The 16,632-nt window shown below is 40.0% G+C and overlaps 1 protein-coding gene across 2 annotated transcripts; it reads right to left on the reverse strand.

Annotated features, from left to right (window-relative positions):
* Positions 1–220: 220 nt before the first annotated feature.
* On the reverse strand, positions 221–14,512 carry prpf38a (pre-mRNA processing factor 38A). Of its 2 annotated transcripts, none has more exons than XM_034209858.1 (10): positions 14,107–14,512; positions 13,445–13,604; positions 12,880–13,001; positions 6,272–6,357; positions 6,079–6,186; positions 4,387–4,496; positions 4,244–4,270; positions 4,053–4,144; positions 868–916; positions 221–568 (listed from the first exon to the last, which is right to left on the reverse strand). In XM_034209858.1, exons 1-10 carry the CDS (start codon positions 14,234–14,236, stop codon positions 523–525), a joined length of 930 nt encoding a protein of 309 aa, XP_034065749.1. In that variant the 5' UTR covers positions 14,237–14,512; the 3' UTR covers positions 221–522. The 2 variants fall into 2 exon arrangements, with proteins under 2 accessions (XP_034065749.1, XP_034065748.1); XM_034209857.1 differs by having other exon boundaries at positions 6,079–6,189; positions 14,107–14,500.
* Between the last annotated feature and the right edge of the window lie 2,120 nt (positions 14,513–16,632).

The following is a 16,632-nucleotide window of genomic DNA, read 5'->3' on the forward strand; positions in this document are numbered from 1 at the left end:
TGGTCACACAAAGTTCGCTTGCATTCAGAAATTGTTAATCGCTGAATAAAACATTTGCTACAATCAATTCAAGCTGCATGTTGTAGAATGAAAGCTGAACCACACCTGTAATACTTTTATCATGTCTATATCACCTAAAACTGTTCCTGTTAAATCCCATCACAAATCATGACCTGGGTCCTTGTTTTACTCGGGAAACAAACTTCTCAAAACACATCACTTAATGAATCAGGGTTTTTATTTCTCAATGTTCTTAACATACAGAAAGACATTTTCTGTATTTACACAGATCCAAAAGATATCAATAATGGCTGTAATGTTCACGACGTGAACCACAGAATGAGGCTGAAGATAAAGTGAGCAAAAACATATTCTCCATACAAACTGCTGAGACCTGAGGGCTTCATATTGTAATATCTTAAAGACGAGTTATCCAACATTAAAAATTAAAAACCCTTAGAGGCAAGTTCTCTGTCAGTTTGGAGGTAAAAAATGAAAAGGGAAGATATAGTCAAAGAAACATCACTCATTTCCTCTTCGACTCTTCTTGTGACTCTTTTTTGAACTCCTGTGTTGTGAAAAAAAATATTTTTGACTTTGAATGTAGATAATTAGACAAATTGTTCACATTTCCTTACATAATTTACACTGAAGATATACAAAATTAGGCAAAATGATTGTTCATCTGTTTGTTTTAAGAAAACAGTTATTGAAGTTAGCTTCCAAAGTAAAAAAAAACATCTTTTACATGGGGTAAGGAAAGTTTATATATCAAAACTCAGAAAAATTATACCCAGGCCCACAAATGCAGAAACATTGTTATAACTTTGCGAGAAGACAAACAAAGCAAACAGTAGCACCACTCACCTCTCTGGGGACTTTGAGTGGCTGCGGTGTCTGTGGCTTCTGTGGTGACCTAGTAGAAAACAATGATAGAATAAGTAGCGAAAACCATCATCAAATCATCCTTCACACTCACAATTGGTTTTCTTTTTTAATCTCTGTATAACTTTGAACTTCAATAACAAGTAAACCACCCAAGTGAGGGAATAAAGATCAGCAGTTTCCAAATGATGACATAAAACTATAAGTTGTGTTTCGCAGCGATAATTAAAAAATAAACAGTCCAAGTAAGATGAGGTAGAATTAAAGAGTTTCCTCTATAATATTATAAATATTTGCATTAACTGTAGTGTTAAGAAGCTACATTTGCAATAACACAGAATAAAATCAAACACATTCATTTATACGTAAAGATTATGTTCAGGTGTTGTTATATCAGATTATATTAAAGGTGGGGTAGGTAAGTTTGAGAAACCGGCTCGAGATACACTTTTTGTTATATTCCATGGAATGCTCTTAACATCCCGATAGCAATGAATATCTGAAGTGCTTTGACAAAAAATCCATGAAAAAACGTCATCTGTGGAAGCCGTAATACTGTAAAAAGTACAACCAATCCGTTTAGCCCTAAACGGATTGGATTGCCGCCCTGTCTGTCAGCCTTCCATCTCGTGCACGCACAATAGGGGTGTTGAAAATAATCGTTTCTACGATGCATTGCGATGCGGACGTGGACGATTCGGTATCAATGCAGTGACGGAAGATAATCGGTTATAGCGTAGTAACGTTGCTTCCTGATTTTCCGGCCGCGGCTTTACTATAACGTTTTTTTTTTCTGTCACTTTAATATCAAATCGGTCGGTGACGCAGAGATCAGGGAACAGACGTGACAGCGGCACAGCAACACCAAACACGGAGCAGTCTGCTTTATCCACCAACACAACACCACCAGTCCAGAACCAACAGCAGAAGGACCCGCTCTGAATCACTCCGTGTCGCTGCGGCTCAGGGATTTATGTTTTTCAAAAATAATCGCGTTACAATCATGTCAGGTTTTTGGTGGATTTAATTAAGTCTTGGATTGCAAAGTATGAATGTCCTCTAGCAATTTTCAGACGATATATACGTGTGTAAAGTTTGTGAAGGCAGGAGTAAAAAAGCTTCCGCGATCACCGTCTCCTCTCCGTTCCTCCAAACCCCGCCCCCTCCCTGAAAATAATGAGTGACAGGCTGATAGTGACCCGATAGAAACTTTATTATTCACTTAATCACTGAGATATAATGAAGCTAACTTAATCTCATACATTCATGGGATTTATGTAACAGTAAGACAGAGAATGTAAGTGTGCACCCACATGCAGTATTTTAGTTGTTATATGCTGTTGTAAATACTCCTGTTGTCTGCTGTGTTCAGTAGTGCTGTAGCGACGCGTCGACTTCAAAATATCGTCGACGACATATTTCCGCGTCGACGCGTCGCTACACACACGTGGGTCACCCAAAGCAACAAGCAGTTCGCAATCGCACTTCAAACACAATGGAGACTGAAACGGCTACCACCTCCTCCTCACAGGATTGCGCACGAAGCCCCCAAACGAAAACATCTCGCCCTAGGTCTTCAAAAGCATGGGAATATTTTAAATTTAGTCCAAAACGCAAAGATATTTATATATTTATATCTCACTGAGACTGCTGCTTGACCGGAAGCAGCAGCTAGCTGTGGTGGCTACCATTAGCAGCTAGCATTTGCTCTCCGATTTTTACATAATAATGGAATTATGGATTATAAATTCAATCATTTTTTTATACATAGACGTTAAAAACCTATGGATTAACCGATTCAGCCGCGTTTTTTCTCATTTTAATGCCATTGAACACGTCTTTTGATCAGATTGACAGCTACGGTGGTGAGACGATCTCCCTAGAAGCTTTGTAAAGGTACGTGTTGTGATGACTGTATTTGCTTCCCCTGTCGCGAGTCCGGATCACTCAGTAATGATACTATATACCTACATAATCTGTGGAGTCTCAGTTTTAATCGGATATATTGTATGTGCAGCTACGATAAGTAATAAGGGTACTTTTATCTTGAGTTCTGTGCCAATGTCCGTTAGCATTTTTCGCTCAGGGGTCATTTAGATGCTTCTTATGAGACTTGTGTTTTGTTTTGGTAAACATGGTTTGTATCGTCAATTAGCTGAGATTATTTCCGTTAATCTGGTATAACACATTAATAGGTTCTTAAATATTAAGATCCCCTGAGACACAGTATCGTGAAAAAAAATTTTTTTACATTACGTTTTTTTATGAATTGAACAACAGAAAAATAATCGTTAGATTAGTCGACTAATCGATCAAATAATCGCCCGATTAATCGTTTTCAAAATCGTTTCCCCCCAGCACTAGTGTTCAGACTCCAGTCCTGTGTGTGATGCCACATTCAGGACATTCAGTGTCCTTTTTTTAACAGAAGACTGTTGCTAGAAGCTGCAGCTAGACTGCAGAAGCATTATTTTTTAGTTTTTGAGGATGGAACAACTTCACACACAGATATAGGGAGGCTAGACCTATACAATTCATTTATTTTGGTTTATAAATTAATGTCAAGAAATGTATGTTATTGATTTCTGAAGCACTTTCTAAATAATAAAAAGAGAGTTCATATGTATTTATTTACTGCATGTATGCATTGATGAAAAATAAGCCATGTGCAGTAATATAGAAAATTGAGGATGCAACGCATTGGTATGAATCGTGATGCATCGGGATGCATCGGGATATCGAATTGAATCGAATCGTTGACAGGATAATCGTAATCGAATCGTGAGACCAGTGAAGATGCACAGCCCTAACGCACAAATGTATCTCGTGCCCTCATTGGGCGTGCCGTCATTGGGCGTGCATTGCAGCAGTACTTCAATGACTCGCCAGCAACAGGCGGCCACTTTCACCAGTCTGCTGACGTCGTGCGTATTCATGTGTGTTGGAGGAGGTGCTCTGTAAGGAAGTCTGAAGGAAGGGGCGGATTCTTTTCGGCTGTGTACTTTAAAATTTTAGTGCACTCGAGCCGGTTTCTGAAACTTACCTACCCCACCTTTAAGAGGTCTTTACAACAATTTACATACATGAGGGAGCAGAATGTTAAAGAAAGTATATGATGACCAGTAGTGCGGCATAGTGTTTTTCTGAGTTCCCACACAGGAACCTACCTGGGGATTTGGAGCGGTGGCGGCGGTCTCTGGAGCGGCTGCGGTGGCGGCGTGGGCTCTTGCTGCGATGGCGGTCCCTCCGGGGCGATGGGCTATGTGAGTTCACACAAAAAAGGGAGAGACATGAGCTTAAGCTTAAAGTATTATATTTAAAAAAGGTGACAAAGGAGTTTAGCCAAAAGCAAGCATACGTTCGCCTCTTTGGCGATCGGCTCCTCCTGGAGAAAGAAAAATGAAACCCACAAACGGATAAGAGCGATATTCACAATAATTAAATACATTTACAAGAATGTAGTCATTTCAGGTGTTATTTTTTTATCATTGAAACACAAACCGTCTTGGGGAGCGACTGCGTCTGTAACGTGGCGAAGGAGAGCGACGTGGTCTGTCGTCACGGTAACTGTCGCGGCGTCTGTGGGGCTCAGGGGTCTGGAGTCTCTCTGGCTGCAGGGGGAAATAACGACACATTTTAAAAAGGCCCCACACCACAATTAACTGATCCTGTAAAACGTTTGGTCAGCAGTGGATTCATTATTTGGGTGACTTCAGTAACTCAAACATTCTGTGTGACTCAGCTGGCCTTCTGTTCCATTCATTGTATTCATCTTAATTGTTTTGTACAATTATCTAAACCAACTTTGTGTGAAACAGCTGTAAAACACAGTATTACATTTGTGTGCTGATCATGGCAACTACATCTACAGCTGTCACTAACTTGTACAAATAAATACCTACCTTTAATGATCAAAAGTTTAATTGAAAAGGTTCTACAGACTGACTAACTTTCTTTCCTTAGAAGATGTAGAAAAAAGCTGTTTGGTATGTATAAGGAGATGGGATTTTGTTTTAATGTAGAGATAACGAAACACATTGTCTCTCCTGGAACACATTTTGTGCAAAATGACAGAAATAGCAGTTTTTTTTTTTAAATCAAAAAAGAAATTGGGAGAACCGAATTTACAGGAAATCTGGAAAAATGTTATCCACAACTGCTCTGCAAACATTAGAAGATACCCTTTTCAAGAGGAACAGCTTAGGAGTCATCGTGTTAATGTGAGGGAGGTTACAGTCTCTTTATCGCTGTATACAAACCTGATGTTGTCTACGACCACGACCTGAGGAAGTAGAGAAACCATCGCTCCTTACTCAATCTACACTGCTAACTTATCAAAGCCCACCCCCCCCACACCTTATATTGGAAAGGTTTGGGGGTTAATCCATCCGACCAGCAAGTGGTGACAGAAAATAACCACAGAGAATAACGTGAATATTAACAATAGTTTCAGAGTTTCTGCCATAGACTGTATATATAAAGGTTTCTGCTCATGGTGAGGCAACGTGTCTGCGTGTTAAGGTGGAACCTGAGCATTCACGTTGATCACCTCTCATTATAAATCTATAAAACTATAAATATTAAACTTTACTTCACGTGTTCATTTGAGAACAGCTGTTACATACCTGGGTGAAGGTTACAGTTCATTTAAATGAAAGATACAACGTTACTCCACACTCATGGTTCAGTCCACCTTAAGAAATAAGACCGACCTCGGAAGCAGTTGTGTTTTAAAAAAACCTTTATTGACACGAGTACACCTTTTTATAAGAATATAACTAAACCACAGAAATGACTCCGGAAAAGCTGCAGATAGAGCCATAAGAAATGAATGCAACTGATTTCATCCGCGCGGTTTGGCTTTATGAAGCAGGCACGCAAACGGTTACGTCATGACGCAAACGATGACGCATTACCAGTCGGACTCTGGGCGGTGTGAAAAGAGCCAGAGCTAAACCGAAGAACTGGTTCTGAACCTGAAAAGCTCTAGCACGGAGCTTGAACCGGAGTTGCGTTGGTGTGAATGAGGTATACCTGTTCAATAAATCAAAGCTAAAAACTGGAATCGACCTGGGTTGATTGGGCATGTTAAAGTCTATGACCCTAGCTGCCACCTGTAATCATTATTATTGTTGAACTTCAAAGCACACAGGTTTTCACATGTGCTCAAAAAAGCTAATTAAATGTTAGTACCTTCTCTTCGTCCTCTTCTTCTTCATCACTGCTCTCTACCTCGTCCAGATCCTCCTCCAGAGCGCTGATACGTGGGTCTAACATTTCAGCCTCCTCCAGAACGTGTCTCTTCTATTTCACACACACACAATCAGTGGTGTGAACACTTGAATAAAGCTCTGTGTGTGCATGTACAGATGTGATGTGAACATACCTGAAGCCGAGGAAGAATGATGTCACACATCCTCTCTGCGTGAAGGAGCTCATCAATGAACTCGTCAACATGCATCAGTTCAAACTCTATCACGGTGGGAACAAAAGAACAATTTAAATGCATCTATAAAACATTATTAAAGTGTCTTTAAACACTACCTAGAATTGTATTTAGGCCCAATCACAAATGACTCAAACAACCATGGCAAGACCCGTGTTCGGATCCAGCCCGGGACCATGTGCCATCCCCCCTTTCATTGCTATCACTCAAATAAAGGCACTGGTTGCCCAAAGAAAATCTTGAAAAAACATTAACAACAAAAAACCTCCGTGGCAAGACAATACTGTTTTAAGAAGAAAAAAAGGGCACGATTAAGCTTAATTAAAGTCGTCAGATAACTTTTCCAAAAGTTTGCAGGGATTTCTTTCAAGCCAACACAACTGTATTAGTCTGTAATGGCAATGTGATTCTAGGCAAATAAAAACAGACAGGAATCACAGAATTATTCTTTGCCCTGACCTTCTGAACAAGTTCAAAATGGTTTTTTTTTTCCTTTCTTTGAACTGAGGGATGGGAAGAAGCACGCCAGGAAACGCAATACATTCTGTGTCTTTCATTAGAAAGACACAGAATGTATTGCCTTTCCTGGCGTACTTCTTATTTTGCATAAACTTCATGGTGTTATCAAAGATGGTACCAAGATATTTGGACAGGTTAACAACACCATCTCATCACTTTGTATAACAACTGTGTTTGTCTTGATATTGTTCCTCCAGAAATCCAATGTCCATCTCTTTGACCCAGCAGTAGGGGTGTGCGATTATGGCAAAAATCATAATCACGATTATTTGGGTCAATAATTGATATCACGATTATTTTGACGATTATTCATTGACCATTTATTGAACTTTAAAACAAATAATATTTTACCAATAAACAAGATCAACAAATATGTTGGAGCGCACTTCCAAAACCATACTAAACATATATTATTAATATGATAAATAAAAATAAATTAGACCAAAATAAATTAAATCAAATATGATGCACAACCTACTGAAAACTCCTTAACATATAGCCAACATTTTGGTTCAACATATTCAACATATTCCACTCAGTTAAACGTTGAAGGCTGGCCAACCGTCATGGTCCAGAAGTAACAGGAAATAAATGTTGAACTACAATTTAAGACCAAATAAAAATGCTGCTCGTGTCATCTCTTAAAGATTTTTTGCAAGAAACACCAGCCTGTTTACATGGTCTGGTTTCAGAGATGAGCGCAGGCAGGTGACAATATTGCCACCTGTACTGAAGACCCTCAGCCACGCCCCGACACATGGGGTGACGCCGGCCAATCACAAAGCTTTGATGCGTTCAAGTGCATTATTCTGGCACAGGAAGATTATGATACAGGACATTAACGATAAAACAGAATATTGTTGTTCTATTTTTAGACACATCTCGCAATCGACTGGTTGGGCAACCCTGGGCTAGACCATAGGTCTGTTGTGGTAGCAAAGTAGTCAGCTGAAGCCACATCTCTCTCAACTTCCCCACGGCATTTGTCACATAGCGCAGGCAGCGCAGACCTGCTGAAATAATACCGAGACGGCATCGCGTAACGCTTGTCCAACGTGTTGACAAGTTGCTTAAAGCCCTGGTTGCTAACAGTGCACATATCTTTAGCGATGTGAAATGTAATGGCAAAGTACTTGCAAATAGTGGAAATAGTTTTACCCTTCTTTTTAACGAGTTGCTGCTCTTGTTCTGACATCTTCACTCGCGCTGAACACTCACAACACATGTCACTCCCACGTGGCCGAGTGGGCTTTTAGGGAGGGGCGAAAGCACACCCAGCAGAATAATCGTATTTTGTCAATTATGCTGTTTTCATAATCGTCGCAAGCCATAATCGTAATCGCGATTAAAATACGATTAATTGCACAGCCCTACCCAGCAGTGTGTTGCCAAAGCACTTTTTAAAACATGAAAAGTGTTCCTGTTGAGACCATGATAGGAGGGCAATGGTTGATGGTCGGAATGGATGCTCAGTCATTGGTGTAGACCAGGGGTAGGTAAGTAAGTTTGGCCGTGGGCCAATTTTTTGCTGAGCCACAAGATGGCGGGACAGAACATAATCAAAGCCTAATTCAAGGAATTTATTTTGGTAAGAGGGTGCAGCGCCCCTGTTCCCCAGTTCAGGAAAACTCTGATATCGCTGATAACCCTCCCCATCAACACTCTGATGCGCAGTCAGATCCGCTGATTGGTTCACTGATGATATGGGCGCCCAATCCAGAGCCTCTGGCTAGACCCGCCCAAAGGGAGGCTCATCCTCTCTAGCCCCATTTCAGTCCCAAAGCCATGGCTATTATCTGTATTTTAACAGACTTATCTTTTAAATTGAGGTGTATTTATTGTTCTCTTCAAAGTTTATTTTTCTCTGAAATTGTAGGGAGGATGGTCCTCCCTTTCCTCAATGGACGAGCTTCCACTGAGTAAAGTAGAGTTATTAACTAGGTAGCAGTGCTATTTAACATTCTGATAAGTATTGTCAAGTTCACTGGGTTTTTGGCATTTATTTGAGTGTTTGCCCACATTTGAGAGGCTTGAGGGACAACTGGAATCCTTTTTCCTTTTCTTTATTTCAACTTTTCAAGGACACATTAGGATTCTTTAAGGTTGAAAACCTTTAAAAAATACCAAAGGACAAAATAAATCAATTACAGCAGTTTTGCTTTGCAATTTAATATATTATAACCTAAATTAATCAGTAACCAAGTATTTTACTCAAACTCAATGTATTTAATAGTTAAATAAGTACTTTAATTGACCTGGTTCCCCACAACCACACATTTGCCATATGTGACCCGCTCTATCGAAATCAGTCGAAAGTCGCAACGGCTCATTTCAAAATAAACGTGGATTTGCGTAAAAAACTAGTTTTTCGGGGATCGGGTGTTTTGTTTGATTTTAAATAAATAACGTCTTGGCTTTTAGAATATGACATTTTCATTTCCAAAATCACACGATAAATACATGTTTGAAGCTTGTAAAGGGAAGATGACAGCTCTCCCTCACCACTCTGCTCTTCCACAGCGCCGCTTCCCCTCCCTCCGCTGACATTATGAATGTAAGCGGATATGTCGGGGACAGAATTTATTTTACCGGACAAATTTGAAACTTACCGGTCATGTTTCAATAATAATAATAAGAATGGTGTAGCAGAGTTTCCGTTAGCAGGTAATTACCGGACTATGACCGGATATGCTGATGTTTAAACTCAGTTAATGGGCTCATTTTTATATCGCTTCAGTTTATAATCGTTACGGATCGAAAAGTTCAGATTCATTTTTCAATAAATGATTCCACAAACCTCAAACAACATCATTATTACATTCAAACAAACTACTTGTAGTAGATAACGTACATTATTCAAAAGTTTACATTAACTTTGAATAATAACACGGGAGAAACGGATGCTCTCTTTTCCCCTCTCCCTCCCTCTCTCTCCTGACAGCCCGTCAGTTTCTCATGCAGCTCCTGCAGCTCGCTAAACAGAGGCGGAGCTTCAGGTGATCATGCAGAGCTGCGTGTCTCCGTCTGACTCAGCAGCTGATCTGATCTCTCTCTCGGGTCCGGTTATACTTCACTCGCGTTTATGTCCATATCGATCAGATCCAGCTCTCCTGATCGGCCTTTTGTGCACCGATCAAAGAGTGAATATCGGCCGATAATGACCGGCGGCTAACGGAAACCCTGATGTGCGACTGTCGATCCTATGTTGTAAAAAAAAAAAAAAAAAATCTCAAAATAAGATTTTATTTTTGATTCTCAAAATTACGGGCCAAATAAGCCCCCTCAGCCTGTGCTGGTGTACAGTGTCTCTAATGGCGCGTTTCCACTGCAGGCCTCGCTCGGCCTCGCTCGGTTTGGTTAGGCCTTATTAGGCCCGGCTCACTTTAATGCTGCGCTTCCATTACAGTTTAGGAACTGGGGTAGTTACTATAGTAACGCAGTGTAGGCGGAGCCGTGACGTCATCTTCAATGAGAGCCCCAGAAAAACAACACAGCCGTTAGCTCTTAGCACTCAGAGCTCACAGCTCTTCATATCTGTTCAGAAACTAGACAAAAGTTAAACAAGTACAAACCACAGACTGTCTGTGTCATGGCGAATACAGTCGCTGCTTTATTTATGTCTGTATAGGCCGTTGTTGTGAGTGTGGACGGTCGGAGCATATATAACGTTAGCTTAGCCAAGCTCCATTTAGAAAACACGCATTTTAAAAAGGGTTTTTCGCCTGCCGTCTGTCTGCAGACTTGTCAAAGCATTAATTCATGGTTTTTACTAACCGGTATCAGTATGTTGTTACTTCGGCATCATTTTGAAACGTGTATTACAATTAAATCACGGTCAAATATGTTCATCTTGTTGTAGTTGTAGCCCCCTTGCCAGCGATTCTCTCTTTAGTTTAGCATACTCAGCCCGACTCAGCCTGGTTGTTCCTGGCCCTAGAACCACGATTTGATGGGGCCAGAAAAACTGTGAATTAGGACCCGCTAGCCGGTACTGTACGCCTAGTAGAAACGCAAACCAAAAACAGGCCCCGCACGGCTCGGCACGCTTAAAGCGAGCTACCCGCTGCAGTGGAAACGCGCCATAATAAAGAGCCGATTGTTAGAACTATCTTTGGTCTTCCTTTTAAAAAATCTATAATATATAGAAAAAGACGATGGTCCATTTTCTTGGCATGGATGTTATACACAGAAATAAATCTGTTTTCTAAATACAGCTTTATCCCATCTTGTGTAAACTTGCTTTAATTTATACCCTTGATAAGGTCCTGGCATGCATCTTACACATTCATTTCAAGAGATATATGTGTGTATATATATATATATATATATATAAGAAGCAATCTTGTGTATATATATATATATATATATATATATAGTATAAAAAAGTTCTAAGGAAGGTAATAGAAAATCATCCAGATAACATGTACAGAGCACTCAGATGGGGATGTCTTCTTCTTGGGAGGTTAAATATTTCCTCTTCTTTCAAGTCGGCTGGTACTTGTCTACTAGGGATGTGCATCTCCATCACTGAGGCCGATGCGATGCGCATCTCGATACGTTGCCACGATACGATACATTAACGATACATTTGAAACACCAGGCGATGCGATACGATACGATTCACCCCTGTTGCGATAGTTCGATACGATTTGATTCAACATTATGCGATTCGGTGCGATACGATGCGATTCAACACGATGCAAAAATAATGATACTTCAATTTGGTACGACAGAGGACTTTTGTTTTATTCCTTATATGCAGCAAATCATACATTAACAAAAAAGTGCTTTACATATTTGGTACTGCACATCCCATCATGCCGTTTATTTTTTTACCTTTAAAAGCTCTCCAGAGTACAATTGTATAACACCTCACAGTTAAACAATGTAAGGATGCATTGCTCATGATTAACAATGTGCAAATAACAGCTACCATAGAGCAATGCCCATACAGCTGCTGCCTGATGTGCTTAACACTCATTCATAGGCTAACTCACCAGTGAGCAGAAAGCGGTGGGTTCTATATGAACAATAAATAATACAAATAACCTTTCACAAACAGGTATTTCATAACTGCTTACAGTGAGGAATACATTTAAATTATTATTGGCCGTCACAGGCTGCTGTAAACTAAACACCACTCTCTCTGACAGAACACCTCACTGAGTGATTTAACTCATATGTCTAACTTTGAGGTTTCTCTTTTCAGCCGCAGACCCCATGTCGCCTCTTTATGTGCGTCGCTAAGTTCCTCGTACTACTTGTGTACTTTAAATCGGCTCGGCATCGTTAACAATTTGCGAGCGATTTTTCAAGTTGACCGTCTGTGCCGCGCACATATACCATCAGGACGTTACTGATGGGGTGCGGCTGCGGAGTGATACTGTGTGTATGCAAGCCCGCATCTAGGACGGATCTATGTATCATGGCTGTAGACCTGTTAAGTAATAAAGATACCTCATACAAAAGTCTACGGATACCTTATTACTCTCCATGACCTGCGGTCAACTATGTAGCATAAAGGACTATTACACCGTCTTTCTTGAACAATCCGAAGTGTTACCAAACGTTTGATATGTAGGTATTTTTCGGTGCGCTGTGTTTCTCTTTCTCCTCGACTTCCGTGTGTGTTGATAACTGAGACTCTCGGCCTCCGTAGTGGCGAAGCAAATATCAAAGATCGTCTCTGCTGAGCGTTGACAAGATTAGGGGATTTTATATGAATGAATCGGTTTTTTACCGATGCAAAGACGCTACGCAATCGATGCATCGCGAGTTCAACCCGGTTCAACCCAAACTGTAGCCGATGTGCACTCTTTCAACCGGTGCACTCGCATCTTGAACGTTTATGCCGGTGCACCGATGCGAATCGGTGAATCTTAACATCTCTATTGTCTACTGATTTCACTTTTTGTGCTAAGCTAACCTGCTCCTGGTTGGTTTAAAAAAGACAGCAGGAACAGGGAACCACTGGTTTACACTTCTAAACATTTATATGCCTACTGTGAGTTGATTAATCAAAAACTCACCTCCGTTTCTGTTCTGACTCTTGACTTTTCTGTAATCGTTGTACAGCGGCTCCAAGTATTTGTAGCAATCAACAGCAGTGCCAGTTAACCTCATGTACATCGCTCCCAGTAGACGAACATATCTAAAAACAAAGTGAGAACATATTAAGATTGTAGGAAAATACTTATCATACACATTTCTCTCATGTTGACTGGTCTTTCAGATGCAACACATTTAAATCACTGCATCGATTTTTTGCAGCGTAGGTTTGCACATAAAATGAATTTGCTTTTGTGTTTTGTGCATAACAATAAACAATTCATAACAAGAGCTTTGCAGTTTTAGCAGGAACTTGAAACAGTTTGCCGTATAGCATAGTGAATATATGCAATGTACAAAGATTTGCAATGTACAAAGCTAAACGTAAAAAATATATGATATAAGGCATTAAGACAGTTATAAATATAATACAACGTGAAAGTGTGCCTGCATTTATCCTATGTTTTGTTTTGTTGTTTGATGAAGTGAATATAGCACCAGACATGTGTTAATTGTTTCTCTCAATAGATTGTGATAGAAACTCACTTGAAATCCTCGTTTTTAATGAACTCAACGATGATGTCTTTTTCAGGTTGAATCTGCAGCATCTTCAGAGTGAGGCACAGGAAGGGAGTGGGCTTGATGTTTCCTCCAAACACTCCACCAACATACTTCAACTCCATGGCTTTATCTACAACCAGCTCAGCTGGGAATGACACAACATGCACACATTACATCACAGTAACTGGGAAATACAAATGTAAATAAAAGAAAACGTTGACACCAAATAAAATACCATTACAAATGAATCTCAGTATGTGATAAGGGGGGGGTCAAAATACAAATTGAGTTTTGGTCATTCTATAGTAAAAAGCAAACTATAACCACCAACTGTATGCGGTACATGATAGATGATCACTCTATATTTGTGTTAAAATAAAGAGCCCATGTATATTCACTTCATTATTCATCAGGCAAAATATCAAATAAATGATGGCTATGTATCCCGGTGGACAATGGGTAAATTACTTTAATGATAGCTTAGTGTTAGGTTGTGTTAACTTAATAAGCTATTAACATACTTGTTATATTTTACATGTTAAGAGATCTAGAGTAAACTATAAGAAACGGTTCCATGTCAGTTAACGTGACTCCAGAGAACAGGAGGCTAACGGTAGCTCTCTGGCTAATAAGCCAACGTTCCTCACCGGTGAGACCGAAGCACTCCTCCTTCCAGTACTTTGATTCGTATATTCGAGTCCGGATGATTTTCTCCACCAAATACTGCGGGTTGGTCCCGTGTATACTGTTAGCATCTTTAACGGTTCTGTTTGCCATTTAAATACAATGAGTTACTTTTACTAACAGGGAAACAACAGCACAACCGTCGCTGCCCGATCCTTTCCGGGAACACGATTTGTTCTGCGCATGTGCGAAATTGAAGCTACTTCTTCTTCTCTTCTTCTTTTTCGGGTTTTACGCAAGCCCCCAGGAAGTGCTCTGGACTCCAGACTCTGGAAAATATTCGTAGTGGCAAAACGGCGGTACTACAACTTTCTTATCAGCCCCAAGGCTGCTTCTCAGGTCGATTAAATGAAATCCTTGCTTCCCTCACTTGCGTCGTTTCCCTGCGTTTAGTCCCTCCCACCAGGGAAGCATGGAGGGACGCAAGGAAACCACGAGAAGCAGGGAAATGAGTTTTAAGAGCAATGGGACGTCCTTTCCTCCGGAGCGTCACGTGAAGCGACGTCCGTTTGTGATGACGCTGCACAGCTGATCGTCTGACAGCAGCTCTGTCCCCGTTATTTCCACAAACACCCCCTCCTCTGTTAGTACACATTTACTGACACAAACATTTGTATCATCTGTTGTAGACCCAAATACATGAAATAAAATAAGAACTCATTCTCAAAAAAGATAAACGCCATTCTTAAAATGTATAAACGAACAATAGTTTGATTAATATTGATTAGAGTGCACAATAGAAATAAAATAATTGAGAGAAGAAAAAGAGATATGTTATCTATCAAAACTCAGTTAGATTAACATTCATTGGATTGTACACTTTGTTTGTTTGTTTGGATATGTAGCACATTAACATTTTAATAGCACTTAATGACTGACTGAATGGAAATGACAATAAATGAAAATGTAAAACGAAAAAAGCGATCATGAAAATGTTTCCAAAAAAATGAATTAAATGATTTTGACCACTTTGTTGTTCAGATATATCACATATTTGTAACTAAATGATACATGAATTGAAACAAAACACGGTATAGAACTGAGGAGTGACTCCCGTGAGGTTCATGTATTTTCTTCACTCTGCTCTCATGTCAAGAAGCATCAGATCAGTGCATGCACTGCCTCGTCCAATCAGTGAGCGATACACAGTAAGGGGGCGGGGTGAGTATCTGAGGATTTCATCGGAGGATGGTCTGGTGGTTCCTCGGTTATCGCTCCTCCATGATCGCTCCTCGCTCCTCGATCCTCGGTCCTCCGGCAGAAATAAGAGCCATGGGACGGTACTCAAGATGGCGCGGGCAAATCAACTTCCGGTGAGACCGAGGACCGAGGAGCGAGGAAATGAAAATAGTCGACCTGAGAAGCAGCCTTGACGTCAACCGGCCCAGAAATACTTTTTCCCATTGATTATTTTTTTTTGATTGGGAAAGAAACAACGTGGACTTTTTGGTAAACAACTTGATTTTGTTGAGTAAACATTTGATTCATTAGTGTAAATATTTGAAAGCTAAACCACACATCAACCGATGGAAGAATGAACTCAATGTTTTTGCAAAATCGCTCCAACATGACAGACAAAAACGCCCAGAAACTTTGGACTTATTTATGTTGCTTGAATAGGACCAACACATTGTTGTAAAGCAAACACTTTTTTGCTGTATTTTGCTATATGTTGTTTATATTGTTGCACTGTAGCAAGTTACATTATTGACTGTTACAATGGCTTGTAAAATAATTGTCAATAAAAATAAAAATAAACATTGGGAAAGAGATGTAAATCAGCGGATACTTTTTTAAAACTAAATTAACTACCCACTATTAACTATTTGATACTGCTTTAGGGTTGCGAACCGAAACTCGGTTCCAGATGAGAACCGATAAGAAAATGCCGGGTACCGGGTACCCATACAAAATACACAATTTCGGTTCTGCTTAACGGTTCCAAAGCGCGGTAGACCCTGTATTCCAGCGTTTATTCGTGCGTAGTTTCGCGCCAATAAAGCAGTAAAACATGCTCAACAGTTTCTGGCTGGCTACAGTGTATACACTTTCCGGTTGGATGCTTTCCTATTATACTTAATGTATGATTGAGACCTGTATGACCTATTCTCATCCGAGAAATTACATTTTCCTCCCTTCTTTTAAACCCCACCTTCCTTCCATCCCCCACATACCTTTGAATTTTATAAAGATGTCTTCCTGTATCACTAAGATCCCAATGTTCTTGCCATGTTGTTTGTGCCTTAAAGGCATTTTATGTTATAATTTGTTTGTAGTTCATAAAGTCACCACTAGGAGTGCTAATGGTATTGTTATCTTTAAGTTCGCCGTTCTTAGCCTCACTTCCGGTTTAGCGTTAGAGAAACGGCATGGTCCGAGAGAAGAAGAAGAAGAAGAAGAAGAAGAAGAAGAAGAAGAAGAAGAAGAAGAAGAAGAAGAAGAAGAAGAAGAAGAAGAAGAAGAAGAAGAAGAGAAGAATCAGAAGAAGA

Source organism: Gymnodraco acuticeps, unplaced genomic scaffold (genome assembly GCF_902827175.1).
Source record: "Gymnodraco acuticeps unplaced genomic scaffold, fGymAcu1.1, whole genome shotgun sequence".
Classification (NCBI taxonomy): Eukaryota; Metazoa; Chordata; class Actinopteri; order Perciformes; family Bathydraconidae; genus Gymnodraco; species Gymnodraco acuticeps.

Bases quoted from the DNA above. Each gene is read 5' to 3' on its own strand.
- prpf38a (XM_034209857.1), bottom strand. From the start codon at position 14,236: ATGGCAAACAGAACCGTTAAAGATGCTAACAGTATACACGGGACCAAC. The intron at 13,002-13,444 runs GTGAGTTTCTAT...CTTTGTTTTTAG, and splicing joins ATTAAAAACGAGGATTTCAA to ATATGTTCGTCTACTGGGAG. The intron at 4,497-6,078 runs GTACTAACATTT...TTCCCCCTGCAG, and splicing joins AAGAAGAGGACGAAGAGAAG to CCAGAGAGACTCCAGACCCC.